The sequence below is a fragment of the Dasypus novemcinctus genome, chromosome 3, assembly GCF_030445035.2.
Source record: "Dasypus novemcinctus isolate mDasNov1 chromosome 3, mDasNov1.1.hap2, whole genome shotgun sequence".
Lineage (NCBI taxonomy): Eukaryota > Metazoa > Chordata > Mammalia > Cingulata > Dasypodidae > Dasypus > Dasypus novemcinctus.
In genome coordinates, this window is record NC_080675.1 from 29,740,332 (window position 1) to 29,758,739 (window position 18,408).

The 18,408-nt window shown below is 38.1% G+C and overlaps 1 protein-coding gene across 31 annotated transcripts in view; it reads right to left on the reverse strand.

Annotated features, from left to right (window-relative positions):
- Positions 1–18,408, reverse strand: part of NRXN3 (neurexin 3) — a 1,657,938-nt gene that overhangs the window by 995,687 nt on the left and 643,843 nt on the right. For 28 of the 31 annotated variants that reach the window (XR_011648289.1, XR_011648286.1, XR_011648291.1 and 25 more), the window contains 2 exons: positions 11,253–11,456; positions 5,274–5,300 (listed from right to left, as the gene is read on the reverse strand). Coding sequence is in view for 19 of the 31 variants with exons in the window: in XM_058292898.2 (XP_058148881.1) it covers positions 5,274–5,300; positions 11,253–11,456 (231 nt within the window). In the remaining 12 variants the exon portion in view is untranslated. The remainder of the gene's footprint in view (positions 1–5,273; positions 5,301–11,252; positions 11,457–18,408) is intronic. The other 3 variants (XR_011648295.1, XR_011648294.1, XM_058292873.2) reach the window with 1 other exon arrangement.

The window sequence follows — 18,408 nt, forward strand, 5'->3', positions numbered from 1 at the left end:
AAAGTACGGTAATAATTTGCAGCTCACCAAGCTATGCCTAAATTAAGCAAGAACCACCCACATGCTGTTGACTTTGCCAAAACACTGGAAAGCAAACCTGCTTAGAAATTAAAGGCAGAGAAGATAATTCAAAAGTTAAAAGGCAGATGTTAGACAAGCAGGTACAGTAGAAGAATTTGGGGAATTATAAAAAGAGAAAAAAATACTCAAGGAAACACTAGTTAGACTTCAGAGGTATGATTTGGAGATGCCGTATCCTTCCACTATTTCTTTCATCTGCCTCTGATGTTTTTGTGCACCTTAGAGATGATTCAGATATTGCAGAGTGTATGGGAAGTAGACAAGATCACCAAAGCTGTGCTCTGATGCCAATGCTTCCATTGAGGCCCATGAGTATTTTAAAGTCTGTATATCTTTGCTGACACTCTATTCCCTCTTTCCTCTATATTCAGGAAAATAGTATGACCTTGTTACTGATAAATTAGTAAGACTTTAAGTTCAAAGTAAGTAGTGAGAGAGGGATGAGTTTTTTATACATTACTAAATAGTCAGACTTGGTTTTGAGTAATCCCCCCAAAATTCATGTCCATTCGGAACCTGTGATTGTGACCTTACTTGGAAATTATCTTTGCAGAAGTCATCAAATCATACTGGATTCAGGTGGGCACTAAATCCAACAGGACTGGTCTCCTCATAAGAAGGAAATTTGGATTCACAGTCACACAGGAAGAACATCATGTGAAGGCAGAACCAGAGAGTGGAGAGCTGCTTCTCCAAGCTGAAGAATGCTAAGGATTGCTGGTAACCACCAGAAACTAGGAAAGAGGCATGCAACAGGTTCTCCTCCAGGGACTTCAGAGTGAGTGTGGCCATGCCAAAACCTTGATTTCAGACTTCTGGTCTCCACTATTGCTAGAGAATAAATCTATGTTATATTGAGCAACCATTTTGTGGTACTTTATGGCAGCCCTAGAAAACTCTTTTAGAAATACTGAGAAAATGGCTACAACACAGAGGAGTAAACCTCTTGAGAGGAGGGAAAGAGTGGGAAAGATCGATACTTCATTAATAAGTGCTCCCTATATTCATTCATACTGCACCCATATTTAATTAATATGTGTTCACTGCAGTCATTCATGCAAAACTCATATTTAATTCATAAGGGTTCACTATATTCATTCATACTGTGCATGGCTTAAATGGGTTAGAAGGAAGTATGGGAAAGGAAATCATAGGGCAGATTTACAATCAGACAAGGTAAAAGACAACACACCATTTTTCAGACTTTCATTTAAGCAAACTCCCATGAGATCAATGAGTTCATACCTGTTTCCAGATCTGCAGGCGTCTTAGGAACTGGAACCATAAGGAAAAGGTGGTTTCCTCCAGGAATTCTCCAGAAAACAGCACTGTATTCTTTAGCATTTGCTCCAGGTCACCCTGGAGTTCAATTCACCATGATGACTGCCAACTCTGTTCTTTTGCAACTTAACAATAAGTTCTAGGCTGAAACGTTCCCTATTAACTATTCTTAAGTACATTCCTGCTTGATGAATCAAATCCAGCACATGACCCCGACTTAACCAAAGACCTTGATCTGCACACTCTGTAACGTATGTTTGGTGGTAGTGATCAGAGAGGAATTTATGGTATGGCACTCTTGGAGGATTTGGAAAGCAGGGGTAGTAAGGCTTGAAACGAGTATTGATAAGTATATTGTAGATAAGATGAAGAGAGATGGGGTGTTGAAAAGAGAAGGTCAGAAGGGGAAGAAGAGAGAGAAGCTGTTAGAAAATTGTAGGAAACCCTTGGCATGAAGCTGTAGGGCCACAGTCACTAAAAGAAGGGCCAGAGGAAAAATCCTGAAGAAAGGCCCAAAGAGAATTCTGAATTTGTGTCAAGATCATTGCCCTTTATTATGACTGTTTCCCTCTTTATGCTGGAAAATCATCCTTCTTTTTGATGCTCTTCCCTCCATTAAAGAGTCTTTTCCCTTTTGAGTTCAGGCTGCAAATCAATCTTATTTCTCACACTCCCACAATTAAAAATCAAGTAAGAAGATAGACCTGCATACCTATTACAGAAACATCATACTATTATATGAACTCTGACATAAAGTCAATGAGAAGAATGGTTTAGAGCAGGGGTTCTTAACATTTTTTGTTCAACGAACCCTTTTGCCAGTCAGGTGAAAACCACAGACCCCTTACTAAGTCCACACTATACTGTGTATTATTTAATAACTACATCACACTGGCATCAACACATCCCCACAAGAATAATGCTTTTTTGAATTTCAATTCAAGCTCATCCACCCCTGGTTTAGAAGTTCTGATCACCTATTCTTTCTTTCTCTCCTAGTTCAGTTGCATAGTCTTTTCCAACTTTTGTACCCAAGTGCCAGTAATGCCAAAGATGGAAAAAGAAGATATGTGATAAAAATGAAATGATTTTGCACTTTTATGGTTTGTGTTGAAGAGTCATGCTTATTTTTATTCTTCTGCATATTATATCACTTTAGCTTCAATATAGTTTTTACTCCAAATCAACAATTAAAATTGACTTCAGGAAAATGTAGCACACTTACTTTGTAGCTTTACATAACCCTGGGTACATAGCCGCAAACTCTGCCCTCAGTACCAAAGGTCTTAGATCAGTCTAAAGGACTCATGCTTTTTACTAATCAACCTCTGTTCAACCAGTGGGCACTATATTTTCTCTGATGCTCTCACCAAAATTAACTTTCTTGGTGTGTTAAATGTTTATCATGAGAATGCACAATATGACTTCCAAAAATCTAACTTTGACTCTTCACCTAAATATTAAATCAAAACCAGTGACATTCAGCAGGGAACATACCTTTCCCTCAAGAATGCATTTGATGGTTCTGTATGGGATAACTTTTATCAGTTTGGGACACTTGTTGGTAACTGTCTGCTAAAGACAGAGCATCTGGCTTCCCAGGAGAGAGGATGAATCTTACAATCTGTCTTATAATGACATTCTATGGCTTTTCAAGGGACTCAACACCAGAAAAAGGTGTGGATAAAGCAGCAAAGCAAATTCTAATATCCTGAGATATTAGATATTAGTTCTCTGTTCTCCAAAGAACAGAAGAAGCCAGAAGATCCTAGATTCACCTTTATTTGAGCCTTTCCACCTTCATACTCAGTTTCCATCTTCTTTCCTTCTGGAAACCAATGCAAAAGGAAGGGAAACACTTTTCCGTAGCCATGCTACCCAAAAGAAGAAGTCAAAGAAGAGGGAGGAGAAGGAGGTGAAGGAAAAAGAGAAGGAAGAAGACCTGCTGCCGGCGCAGCCATTGTCACCACTGCCAGACACAGATTACTCCATATTAGATGACTCCATTTATATGAATTGCCCAGAAAGGCACATTTATAGCAAGAAAAAGCAGATAAGTAGTTGCATAGGTCTAAGGGTGGGAGCAGGGATTAATTGTAAATGGACCTACAGGAAATTTGGGGGCTGATTGAAATGTTCTAAAATGGGATTGTGGTGATATTTGGATAACTCTATAAACTTACTAAAAATCATTGAATCGCACTAACAGTGGGCAAATTTTGTGATATGTAAATTTTACTTCAATAAAGCTGCTTAAAAAAGAAAAAACTCCAGGCTTTGGAGGAAAAAAATATGTTTCAATTAGACTTTTAATGATCTAAATATCATGAGAAATTTCTGGCTAATTAGTAATGTGTAAACATAGCAAAATAGGACATTGCTTAAAATAACTGAAAGTGATGCCAAGACAAGCATAAAATACTCTACTTTATAAAGTGGTTGTTTATGTAGATTTTTAGAATTTCTTCCTCTTTTTTTCTTGGTAATTTATATGGAACATTTAACAAAATGAAAAAGTGGATTTGTGCTTTACTAGTCATTCTGATAATACATTTCCCACCAGAAAAGAAGATTAAAAGATTTACTATGATGGAATAAATGAGTTCATGAAAGATTAATTTTGAGTAATTCCTTTTCTTTGAGGTTGTTCCTACAGAAAGACCCTAGCAAGGAAAGAACCACAAGTGATGAGATCATACTAAGAATTAAGTGTGCCAGATGTTCAACCAGTTCCATTACCTCTTCCTGGGCGCACAGGAAAATCACATTTCCCGGCATCCCTTGCAGTTAGAATGGGTTCATCTCTGGCAAATGTATGTGGGCAGAAGAGATGTATGTTACTTCTAGGCAATAAAATATACTCTACAATCTCCCAAGCTCACACTCTTTTCACTGTAGATACAGCTGGAAGTGAAGAACCCCCGAGGGAGTGAAGCTGGCTGATAGAAAGAACCTGGATCCCTGAATTACTTCATTGAAGTGAGCTGACCAGGAGAGTTGTGCTCAGTCAGCTTGGGATTTTGAGCAAGAAATAAACCTTCTGTTGAACCACTGAGATTTGGGATTGTTATAGCAGTTAGTGTTAATTAATTAGGAGTTTAACTATTATAACATGCCACAGGACTCAAAATTTAGCCTTTCTTATATACCTTTCATCATTTAGGCTTAATCTTTCCCTCAGGCAAATTCTTGCTTTTTCTCACCCCATTCCTCTTCCTTGATGACTCTAGTTAATGGTCTTTTCTGAGGCAGAGGATGAAATGTGTGCGTAGTATTCAGACCACACATCATTAAGATACTTCTTCAAGAACTGGGATATTTGAATGGGATAAAGTGAACTTAATAGGGCACAATTCTTCATTATGTAGAACCAGAGTGTCTCTCAAGTCTTTGGTTAAAACATTGCATTATCACCAAGAACCTTGTTTCACCCACCCTCCTAAAACCCTAAAGGGATAAATGCCAATAAGAAATCCCAGAGTTGGCAGCCACATTCTGGGTCATGAACTTTGCTTTTATTATCTGAAGATTTGGGTAGTGGAGAAGTGCATGTTGATTGTGCAAAGGCTTTTTGTCTACCCAGGAGAGTTCTTTTCCAAAGACAACAAATTACCATTTCAATTAATTTTCAAGTTATTTCATTATCTCAATGTCATTTCCTCCTTTTCTGCATATAGAACAAATGCAAGGAAAGACAGAGGACCAGCCTCAAATCAGAAACAACACCTTGAGCCATACTCAGCCTTTATCGTCACCCCAGCACTTCTTTGCCAACCCTAGTGCCCCCCAACTCCATAATAAAAAAAAATTAAATTAAATTAAAAACAGCTCATAAAACAGTAAGCAAAATAAAATCAGTTTTTCTTTTTTTTTTTTTTTAAGAACAAAATGAAACTTGAGGGAAAACTTACTGGAGTTACAGTTTATCCTGATACAGTCTAGATGGGGAAAAATAAATGAAAGATGAAATTGCATCCTTCAAGGTAACAGCTGCAGACATCCAAAAACAATCAGTCCACCCTTCCGGGGACAGACACACGCAAGAAATGTGGCCATTTTATATATATATATATATATATACAGTAAGTACAAGTTTAAGGGTGGGTGTATATGTACAGTATATCATTTAGTAAAGTTGGATACATATATATATACACACACACACATATATATACACATATGTATAGAGATATATACTGGTATACATATATATCCACAATAGACACAAAGTATGCCTCTTTCTTTTTCAAGAAAAAAAAACTATCACTAATATAAATTAATTCAAACCTGAACTTTTAAATGGTAAATTTGTTAAACTTGGCAAATTAGTCAAAAATCCCCCTGTAACTTCTATTCTGTTTCCCACTACAGGTGATTTTCTTAAAATTTAATTTAAAAAAAGTAGCATTAATAGTTTTTATATTAGTACGCAAAAGATACACAGCCAGTCTAAAACACTGTATCGTTTAAAAAATTCTGTCAAGTTTCTCAGTGTAGTATTTAACCCTTTCTCTTTGTCTAAAATCAAACTCCCTCCACCCTCTCTTTAGGTCGGGCCCCAAATCCTACAGAAATTTTCATAGGCAGACTTGCCACCATCCCTAGAGATAAGGAAAGGGTTAATACCACCTGGTCATTTCCTGTCATAAAATGGCCACTTGCAAACAGCTAACCGCACAAACACCCATCCCAGATTTTAAAGAGGTGAGGTTGGGTATCGGGCAAAAGGATCTGTATGATGTTATCACACTTATTTGGGCTCTCTAATTGCTATTGTTTCAAAGGATCCCAGACCAACCCACTCCAGAAGCCCATCTTCATCTTCCTGCCTGAATGCTCAGACTGAAGCAAAGGCCTGGAGCACTCAGGGAGAAGGTGAGACAGGCACGCGTGGAGGTGGTCTCAGGCCCCTCTGACAGCCCTGCCTGTTCCATTCGGTGATTTGCCTCTTGGGGAGAGAGAATTCTTTGTGTTTTGTGTGTGTGTTTTTAGATGGGTAAGAGAGGGAAGAAAGACTGAAATTAGACAAGTTATTCTGTGCTGGAGATCAGGGGGTCTATCATTTTATTATCTCTTTCAGAATTCTAGACACAACCCCCTGTCACCCACCCTCCACCCCCGCAAAAAAAAAGCTCTTGAGTGGTTAATGGGTCTTGCTAGTAGACTTGGACAGAAATGGTTAGAGAAATATCTCAAGTAAATTGTTACCAAGTTGCCCAGTCAAACTTGTGGTTGATTTGTGATGGAGGGAATTCCATAAGGATTTACTTTAAGTCAGATATTAACAGGTAGAAGTAAAATGATAACAAAGAAGAAAGTTATAGGAAAAATAAAGTTACAAACTGTACTCTTCTACCCTTCTCCTGCCTAAAGTTGATCACGGTCGTTTTTGTGGGATATGTTGAGGGCACGATGCCACCCTTTACGTTTTTCAAATAAACCATTTTTCAAGTGTAAAAGGAACCAGTGACAAATGATGGGGCAGAGTGAAACTATGTGAAATTTGGATAGGAGCAATTTTCACACCCAGTCCTTCTGAGGAAGGAGGCAGGAAGCTTATATGTTCCCCAGAAGAACATCTCTTGAGAAAAATCTGGGTTTGGTTTCGTGCGGTTAGGTTTGTCATGTGTCGTCAACCGCAACAGAAAAGTGGGAGCAAACAGCCCTGGAGCAACTGGTACGATCACCAGACAGGGGAGGCCATGCCCCTGGAGAGAACTAGGAGGAAGGAGGACAGGGAGGGGGTGGGGTGGGCTGCTGCTCTTGTCTCTTCCTACAATCACTCAAGGTTGGCGTGTGGGCATGCTTAAGAGAACAGGCTGGCTCTAAGGCAACAAGCCCAAAAAACCGTAAACAAGGAGTGGTTCTCTTTGGTTTCTATGCAGCTAAGAATTTATTCTCAGACAAGGACCTTGTCCAGCAAGAGGTGTTGAGGTGGGCCTGTCTTTCTATGTTCACCTAAATGGTTCCATGCAGCATCTTTAAACCAATATAAGAACTTAAAAGCTTCCAAGATAGCAAACAGTTGGTTTAAGGCCAGACGTCAGTATTTTGTATTTTACTTGAAGAGTAAGTGCTTTGAGGAAAAAGTCTATTCCAGTCTCTTATTCAGAAGTCCTGGGAAGGATAGTTGTGAGAGTGAGGATTTTTTTTTTTAATGAAAGATAAGCCAGGGGATTGACTTAACAAGACAATTTCATTTAGATGGAGCTTCAGTAGCAGCCAAATTTCTCTCTCTGACAGAAAAATCCTGCCTGAGCCTTGGCATGGAGTTTGAGGTGTGTGTGTATATGTGTGTGTGTGCGATTTTTGTTTTGTTAAATTTAGTTTTGTTTTATCTTAGCAAATGAGGGGAAATGATTGTTTTCCACATTGATGAACTTTAGTTTGAGCATGGAAGAAGTGGATGATTTTAAGAGTTATGTGTCTTCAATGCTGCGCACAGTAAACAGTAGTCAGCGAGTCCATATTTCCAGAGAGAACATCTGGAGAATTCAAATGTAATTAGCCAAATTATACAGCACTCCTTCAAAGCCTCCTGCCTTTGAAGAAGGGCTCCGTGCCCTCTGCTGAGGATTCTCAAGGGCCGCAGATGAGGTTGTACCACTACTGACGGACTTTCCTTCATTATGGCTCAATTCAAAGTAGACACTAAGGAAAGATTCCCTCTGTGCATGCTTGACGGTGACCATCATAAACCAATTAAAATTTATTAAGAGTGTCACATCATTGATCTGCAATACTGATCAATACAGTTAAGAGATAACCTATGCCAATTTCTAAGCTTAGAGCTACCAGTTCTAGTCCCAGCTCTGCTATCAGCTCCTCATGTGAGCTTTGAAAAGTCACACATTTGTCTTTTTTTTCCATATCTGTCAAAGTAAGCATAAAAACATTGTAATGATTTGGCTCACAAAATTATGGCAGTATTGAAACCTTTAAATATATTAATAATATAACAATTATTAGTATTATATTATATCTTTTAATTCTAAAAATTCAACCTCATAACTTTTTAAAATGTGGTGTGTGTTATATTGCCAAAGAAATTTCTCATGTTTGTTATGACCATGGTTATTTCAGAAAGCAAGGTCCTTGGAAAAGCCTAGTGTTCTTGACAATTAGAAAATATGTTACATTGTTACATACTCAATATGTTACATACTCAATTTTCATGTCATGAACTTAAATGTGTAGCCGATTTGAAATAAATCAAAGTATTATTTGTGTGTATGCTGGAGACATTACTAAATGGTGAGGGGACAAAGTAATGGTTTGAAATTAGCACTTGGGAAATGTATGAGACTGCAAACTCAGCTTGGAGATGTTTTCTTCTACTACCAAGTAAAAGGAAATCTGACCTCATGGCAGGAGAAAGAAAGGGGTATATTTGTGGGGAAGGGATAGAAGAAGAAACTTCAAATAAAGCATAAATCTGCAGAGCAGTGTACCTAAGACAGAGAAGTTAAAGTTCATTTTTCCATGGTTTGTTTGAAAGAAAGTTAAATAAATTCAAACCAGTAATTGTGAAGAACCATACCCTTTATGGGGGAAAAAAAACCACAACGGAAAAATACTATTGCTCTTGGAGGAGCATAGTGCTCTCTAGGGAGTGGCTAACACTCTTTTGCCAAGAATGTTTCAACTTAGGTGGAGCTAACTTGATGGTGTGCTGAAAAGAGCTGAAAGGATGCTTCTAGGAATAGACATAGGATCTGTGATTCACTTATGTGTGTGAGAGAAAGAGAGAGAGAGAGAAGGGAATTATATTATAAAAGAGAAAGAATTCACAGGGGGAAGCTATCCATCTCTATCTTCATCTCCTGTATGGCCTCCCGATTTTCCCTTCTAAGTTGTGAGACCTGTCATGGTTGGCCTTTTGATCATAGCAAAACAACGTCTAATAAAGAAAAAAAATGATGTTTAAAGATACAATGTGTTCTCCTCCAGAACCCTGTGGGGTTGAATCATCCATTTATCTTTGTCTTTCTCTTTTTATTTAAATGATATCCAGAGTTAAAAATGGTCCTCATCTTCTTTGGGTGAGCTAGTTAAGAGTTCATGCTTGGTTTTTAGTTTTTGGTTTAGATTTCTTCTCCTGTTTTATAGAGAAGTAGACAATCAGCTACTGGTTGCTGGTTTTCGGTCATACACTCATTTGTAGATCTGTCTGGGGTGGGGGGGATGGTGTGGGGAAGGGAAGGTGGGAGGGAGAGGGGTATGCCAGCCCCTGCAGGCTGCTCAGTACGCTCTGTTCTCAAGGCTGTTTGCTGTGCGGGCCGCAGGCTTTGGGCCTTTGAAGGGTTGAATACCATCTTTTGATTTACCATGGTTGATGGTGGGGAAGACTTGGAAACTCAATAACACAGAAAAAGACCCAGCAAAAGAGAAAAACAAAACCCAAAATAACCAAACACACACACAAAAGAAACACTGAGACACGCTGACAACAGAAATCAAATGAGATTGGGGCAAGGAAAAGGGGCATAGTGTTGTAAAAGCTGCAAACTGGCAGAAAAAAAAAAGACATAACTGAACATGCCACTGCTCAAAACAGTCCTCTGTGCCCTGGAGATTTTTGGATTGTAGAGTAGGCATTTTCCAAGGGTGACCAGTTGACCTGAAATCAGCTAAAACTGGTATGGATTTACAAACCCCAATTTCCCAGTGAGCCTTCTAGGGTTTACATCTGGCACACTTATATATAATGTCTTCCCCATGCCTCTGACAAGCCATTCCACTGAAATCTTTATAGAGAAGCTCTGGATCCAAACATATTCAACATATCCAAACAAATTCAGAGGCTTCGAAGGTTTGGTCCCAGCTATGTCACTATTCCTTTCAACACTGGGCATTCGTCTTGTGATGCCAAGTGATTTTTAAAAGGACTTTCTGATTAATGGAAATAGTAGAGGACTTAGAGTTTATTATTTCTCTTCCAAAAACTAGGAGATCACATTTCCAAAGAAGTTTGATTAGAATCTAGTAAAGAGGGTCAGTAAGAGCACAGATTATGAGGCCATAAGAAGGGGGGTAGAATTTCCAAAATATGTTTCAGGTAATTAAGGTGAAAGAACATAGATGCTCTCCCAGTAAAGCTAAAAATGTGAAGTCATCACAGTTTTTTAAAAGAAAAATAGACATGTGTTATTGGAGAAGAACAGAGTAATTATCAAGTAATAGTGTAAGGTTAACAATCTTTACAAAACAGGGCATTGGATGACACATAAGAGTATCAGGAAAGACTATGGGGATACATATCAGAACCCACATTTTGCTCCCATGGGTCAGGGACTAGAAACTTATGAAATTATTTCTCCAGTGGGACAATAGAAACAATCTGACTTGTCCTTCCCAATAGGAAAAAGTATGAGGAAATATCTGTCAGCAAGGCCACCAGAATTTCCCACTTGAAGAGTCATTGTGGTATAGGAAGCAATGTATTTCTCATCCTACTAATATAGCTTAGTTAACTCCTGTCTCATGCTCCCATTTTGCCTCCATTCCCTGCTCTGCCTTCAGCTTTGACTGTTTTGAGTGGTGACCAAGGAGTTGGACAATGGTAACGTGATTGATCAAAAGATGGACCAAAGTAGCATGTTTTACACAAAGCTAAACGATTCCAAAAAACCAAGAAAGGAAACTTAGAAAACAAATAATCTAGTAAAGAAATCACCACTGTTAAAAACCAGAAACTGACATCAAAACCTCATGCAGAAACAAGGGAAAGAGTGTATGTTGCTGTTGGATTTTATCCTTGGTCTATTAAACAAGAAGTAAGCAGCTAACTTTCAAGAAACAAACAAAATAATTCAATCAAACCAATGAAAATCAGAAAAGAAAAGGAAGACAAGCCCAAACAGAGTGGCAGAGGGTACTTCATACGATACCTAAGTTAACCATGAGCTTGACACGCCCCCCATCCAGTTCCAGACGTAGGGTATCGGCTGAGTCCCTGGAGGTAGTAGCCACCAGCAGCCCATAAGCCCGCTGGGACATGAAGCGGAAGGACACATCCTCTGCCTCGGTGTGCATGACCATGGGCATAATGATCTTCATGTACATGCTGCCGTCATAGCTCAAGATGGACGCCTCTGCCAAAGAAGAATGGAGGAGAGCATTAGGAGGAAGGATGTTGAAGTTTCCAAATACCCCTTTTGCTTCCAGGACAAACAGAGCAGAGAGGATACTGAATCCATAGCCAGGTGGCTTGCATTTGATTAAACCCTGTAGTTGCCACTTTCTAACTATGTGATCTTAGGCAGACTACTTAAATGCTGAGGTTCTCTTTCCTCACCTGCAAAAGGCAGATGATTGTCCTGGTATACCCTCATGATGTGGACAAGGGTACCAAATGAAATAGTGGATGTGAAAGCATTTTGCAAAAGTGGAAATGCTCCCACGAATAGCAGTAATTGTAATTCTGTATGCTGTGGATAAAACAAAAGTAAGTAAAACAAGTCTTAGAATCCCTATATTTCATGAAAAATAGGAGTAGGGTAGCAGTTTAAAATCACCACAGTGGACATATTTGCCAGAGAGTGTAAACTTCTAGAAGGTGGAAGCAGTAGTAGCACATCCTGGCTCCCATAACACCCCTAGTGGACAGACATTGTGAGAGTTTGGTCCATTCTAAGGAGACTGATTGAACCTCATCTAGAAAACCAACAAAAATAATGCCACCCTTGAGAACAGTCAGTCTTCTCTTTATTGAAAAAGCACCTCTATATGGAAGGAAGAAAACTCACTTTTACTTGCTACCTTCTCCAGTCCAAACACTTAACCATCTTCCCCACATATTATCTCACTTAACACTATAGTGCAGGTCTATAATTCCTACTTTCAAATGAGAAAAGTGAGGCTCTTAAAAGGGAGAGCAAGTGTCCCAAAATAACAGTCTGAATTTTAACCCAGTATATTTGCTACTAAATTCAGGTTCTATTCTGCAACCCCATGCTGCTCAAAACATGAATTTGATGTGCCATTTACTTTGCATATATGTTTGGAGAATATGGGCAAAGAATAGCACTTCCATCCCTGTGAAGCCAGCCAATCAATGAGTCGAACCTCCTTAAATATGTGTTGTTGTCAAATAATTGCTACCTATATGTGCTATGGAAAGTATAAAAATGAAACAGACAAGGTCCCTGTTCTGAAGGGTGACACAACATGCACAAGGATCTGTAAGAGATATAAAAATGATTAAAGACACATAGGAAAGATATAAAAATAAAGCCAGTGATATCAATTGGAAAGAGGTGGTAGGAGTGTAGGTGAGTAGTAAAGTAGGTGGGTATAGATTATAGAGTCTGAGGGGGCCTGGATGGATGAGTGAGGTTTCTTTTGGGAGACATGAAGGTATTGGGCTTGACAGGTAGAGAAAATAGCATCTCTATAGACATAAAGGAAAGAAAGAGAGGGGTGCCCAGATAAAAACACCTGTCTCCCTGGACAGCAACCATCACCTGGGCAAAACCTATTACTTGCTAATAATTGTATATTAAAAATTGCAAACTTTAAAAGGATCACAGATACAGGTGTGACAGTTGCAGACACTATCACAATCTAAGATGTAGTATGATGATCTCCTCTTTGATGGGAAGCATAATCTAAATTTAACACATGCTCCAGTTGTAAAAGAAACTGTTTTATCTCCTGGAGGAGCAGAATCCAAAGAAGACTAATAATGATAGTGAAAACTTATTGATCACTTACTATTTGCCTGGTGCTTTCTAACATGCATTAAACCATTTGATCCTCACAAGAACGCCACGAAGAAGATAATATTATATTGCTACCAGGTCACACACAGCTAATAAATGGCAGAACTTGGAGGTGAATGCTGGCAGTCTGATTCTCAAGCCTATATACTTAACCATTCTTCCAAACTACATGTCAGAGAGCTTTAAGCAGGGCAGACCCCTGTTTGTAAGCATCAAACACATCCATAACACTGCATGGTAGAGGGTACTGTTCTTGTGTGTGTGTGTGTGTGTGTGTGTTTGCCAACAAATGCACACATGCCATTTTAAAGACATATTATTTTGTAAATATAAAGAAATCACATAAGCAGAGATAACACAAATATTTCTGTATAATATATTGTTCTATATGAATATGAACAATTCACGATTAATCACCCCTATGTACCTCCTACTACACACACCCACACGTAGGTACATGCCTTTTTTTAGGGGATATTAGAGCATTCAATGAGCCATGAAATGGTTATTTTCATGCTTTCGACTTAAACACATTCCAAAATTAATGACTGCTTTTGTCCCTCTGGATATGTATAGTACCAGAAAATATGTACAAATTAATTTATTTCTATGCCAATATTGGTAGTATCAAAAAATAAATATCAATTGCATATGTAGTTAAACAACTGAGGGCACAAAATAGTGTGTATCTCATTATATACCATTGCGTGTTCCTCTGTGAGTTTGTGCTCTTTATTATTAACCCAATATTTTTAAGGGGAGTGTAATGAAGCAGAAAATTTAATACAGGAATCTATTGAAACAAACTCTCTTCCATGGATTCATATTAATTTGCTAAAAAAGATTTCAAACACAAAGAGTGTCATGAATAGTATAGTAATTCAAGAGAGGAAATGAGCCTAATAAGGAAAGTTGGTCAATCTAAAACCTGCCAAAATATTGAGTACTGAGACACCATATCACAAAGGCCCACACAATAGTAGGTATATAGTCTCCCTGTTTTGTTCCTCTTTTCTTCCTTTTTTCTTAAGTGAATATTTTCTATTTTAACTCTTTTAATGATTTTAAACTATATTTTAGTAACTTTTTTACAGGTTTCTATAGTGCTTACAAGTTACATCCTAATTTATCAGAATCTTCCTCATATTTATACTAACAATTTCAGTGAGGTACAGAAATTTTACTTATATTAGTTCTCTTTACTTCCTCTTGTTTGTACTATTGTTATTCATATTATTCTGTGTATGTTACAAAGCCAAAAATACGTTCTTACAATGACTGCTTTATAAACCTTATGCATTTTTAAGAGGAAAAGAAAGGAGATATATTTATATTTTCTTTTTAATTAACCTTATTATTTGTCTCTCTACTGCCACCATTTCATCCTGTGGCTTTGAGTGACCATTGTATATCATTTCCTTTCTCCAAAATAGATTCATTCATGTTGCTATTTTCAAACATATTATATTTCTATATGTTACAGGTCCAACAACATGATTTTATAGATAATGTTTTATGAAATTGTTTTTTAATTCAGTTAAGAAAAGAAAGAAAAATAAATGTGTATTTTTATCATTACCTACATAATTTTTCTTACTGGAGTTCTTTGTTCATGTGAATAGAAGTTACTGTTTGCTGTCACTTCTTCTCAGCCTAAAGAACTTCTTTTATTATTTCTAATAAGGCAGGTATACTCGCAGCAAATTCTCTCTCTCTGTTTTAAAATTAGCTGGTAAAGTCTTTATTTCAGCTTCATTTTTGAAAGATAACTTTGCTGGATATAGGATTCTTGGTTTGCAGTTATTTTTCTTGTCATCTCACTGCCTTATGACCTCCATTGTTTCTCAAGAGAAGTTAATGGTTCATCTTATTGTGATTCCCTTGAATAGGATGAGTTTTCTTTTGCTGCTTTCAAGAGTTTCTCTTTAACATTTTGACTAAACAGGTTGGGATGTGAATTTCTTTGCAATTATTCCACTTAGAGTTCATAGAGCTTCCTGGATGTGTGGATTAGTGAAATGCATTAAGGAAGTTTTCAGTAATTAATTCTTTGAATAATTTCTGTCCTCTCCTCTGGTACTCCCATCATACATATGTTGGTATGCTTAATGATATCCCACATTTCTGACTTTTTTTCATTTCTCTTCTTTCTTTTTTTTTTTTCTTTCTTCTTTTATTCAAATTATAATATCCCTACTGATTTACTTTCAGGTTTGCTGATTCTTTCTTCTGCAAGCTCAATTTAATGTTGAGTCCCTCTATTGAATTTTTCATTTCAGTCATTGTACTTTCAACTCCAGAATGTCCATTTGTTTCTTTTTAAAAAAATAACATGCATCTATTTCTTAATATTCTCTTTGATGAATTCATACATTTTTCTTTAATTATTTAAGCTTAGGGCCCCTTACTTCTATGAACATTTATAATATCTACTTTGATGTCTTTGTCTGCTAAGTCGAACATCTGTTCCCCCACCCCTACAAGAGTTTCTATTGCTTGCATTTTTCCTAAATATGGATAATTCTTTCTTGAGTCTTTGAGCATATCATAATTTTTGTTGAAAACTGAACATTTTAGATAACACATTGTAGTAAGATTCCCCCACCAGGGCTTCTTGTTTTTTGTTTGGTCATATGTTTTTTGTTTAGTGACTTGGTGAAAATAATTCTGTGATGTGTATTTTCCCAGCAGTGTACAAGTTCTGATGTCCCTTCTCAGATATTTTCTCCTGTTTTTATCTCTAGCCTGACTTCTTTTTTTTTTTTTAATTTTTTTATTGACTTTGTAATAATATTACATTAAAAATATATATATATGAATTCCCATTGAACCCTACCACCCCCCCCACCTCTCCCCCCCCCCCCCCCCAGCAACACTCCCTCCCATCATCATGACACATCCATTGCATTTGGCAAGTACATCTCTGGGCACCCCCGCACCCCATGGTCAACGGTCCACACCATGGCCCACACTCTCCCCCATTCCATCCAGTGGGCCCTGTGAGGATTTACAATGTCCAGTGATTGCCCCTGAAGCACCATCCAGGGCAGCTCCATGTCCCAAAGACGCCTCCACCTCTCATCTCTTCCTGCCTTTCTCCATACCCATCAGCCATCATGTCCACTTTTCTCAATCCAATGCCACCTTTTCTATGTGGACATTGGATTGGTTGTGTCCATTGCACCTCTATGTCAAGAGGATAGCCTGACTTCTTAGGTGTTGCCCCTGGGCCAGTATAACCACTATTAGTCAAACATTGTGCTTAAGCTCCCTAAGTCAGCTAAATTTTCACCTTTTACCTGTTGGATGTGTGTGGCTTGGGAATTTTTTTCACAGTTCAGTGAGTTTATGATCCTGCCTCATGTTCAGCCAGGGATTAGTAGCATAGAAATTGCTTCTCCTGTCAGTCCTGATTTGGTGCAGCCTTGGGGGAAAAAATGCATAGTTTTCCAGATGAGTATGGTCTTATTTTAAAGGCTGGATTCCTAGGACTTACCCTTGGTAAAAGTGACTTATTGTTCAGCCAGTGTTTGTTGAGAGGTTTTGCTTTAGCTCCTTGACCAATAAGTTTTCTTCCCCTTGCTGATAGAGCTGAGTGTGAATTGGAAATACTTTCAAACATGCTCATGTTCTGATTTAATCACCTTTGAGGAGATGTAGCCTGGCAAATGTGCACAAAATTTCAGACCCACATGGATGAGTTTGATCCCAGGAAGGGTATTCACAGCTTTCTCTTTCTCTTGTTCTCTCTGTTAACCTTTTGACTTGTCTGACCTTTTGTCCCTTGTATAATGGAGTTACCAGCCCCCTCTTAGTTGCTTGCCTTCAATATCTCCCTTGTTTTCAACAATGCCCATATCCATGCATTTCTCTAAGAGTCATCCCACATAAGTCAGTCTCCACAGGCGGAGTTGTGGAATTCTCCATATTTATAGGCTGCCTGTCTCTGGGGAGAACTTCTGTGCCACTGCACCCCAGCTGGAGTCAGGAATTGTGGCCTTCTCTTTCCCAAGTAATACTCCCTCTCTATGAGCAGGCACTAGGGGAGATAGTGGACCCTGGTCTTCTTAGCTTGATCCTCCTAGTGTGGAACATCTACTCTATTAGCTACGGCAGGAAAATTGGAACCCTAGTATTCTTGACATGCCACAGTTAGGATAGAGCTGTGTTCTATAAATGGGGGCTGATGGGAGAAGTAAACACAATGTTCTTGACTATGCCTACCCAGAATTGCACTTCTGCAACATGGAGCTGCAGCAGGAGTTGAGAGGTGCCAGTAGTCTGCCCCTTCTGGGGTAAAATTGTACAGACCAGTAGCCAGGAGGGGAGGGAGCTCTGGTTTTCTTGACCTCACCCCTTGGAAAGGAGCTTCTGTAAAATCGAGCTAGAATGGGGTAAGGTCATGGGAGCAGGTCATAGTTTATATGCCACAGTCACTCACTTTTCTTACTGAGATTTGGTATATTTCTTTGAATAAACGTTTCTCCATTTGCTGTATGTCCTTTGGACAATTTTCAGAGAGTTTACTTTTTAAAAATAATTTTCACCAAGTTAATTGTTATTTTGCTGGAGAGATGATCTGCCAAGCTCCTCACACAGTCAGTTCAGAATCCTCCCGTTTTGGCTATTATGGATATCTCACATATTGTTCTCCATAAATTTTTTGTTGGCGCTGAGTAGTTTGGAATAGTAGACCCATTTCTATTTGTAGAGGGGTGTAAGTAATTAATATCATTTAATCTTTGTGACATTTAAAATACATTTTAGCACTGATTTTTTTTCATATTGTCTAATTATTTACCTACTGCCTGATTGTTCTTCAGTCTCAATGATCAATGGCTCCTATCTCCTTTCCCATGTTCCAGTTAGCTATACCTCACTGACATTGAGAAGCTCCCCCAAAAAAGGGAAGTGGGTTGCACTGGACCATTGAGCAATATGATAGAAGCTTTATATGCATTTCTCGTGTTAGAAAAAAAGATGATAGTATTTACTTCATTTGGGCTTACTTCCATCTATCCAACACATGAATTCCCTACAAAATAAGAACACAATACACAGCACATGTTAAGCTAGTCTCAGTGAGTTCTGATTCCTCAGTCTTTTATTCTCCTCTCTCCCTTTTAAAGAAAAATCACATTAATGTTTTTAATAACACATAATTATTTTTAAAATGGAAAAGGTTTAGAAATACACAAAAAATATTAAACATTCCAAATCAGACCAAAAAGAAATAACAATCATTAACATTTCCAGATACTTTTCTAAACATATATGCAAAAAGAAGGATAAATAGAAGTACATTAAAATACAGAAAATTCTA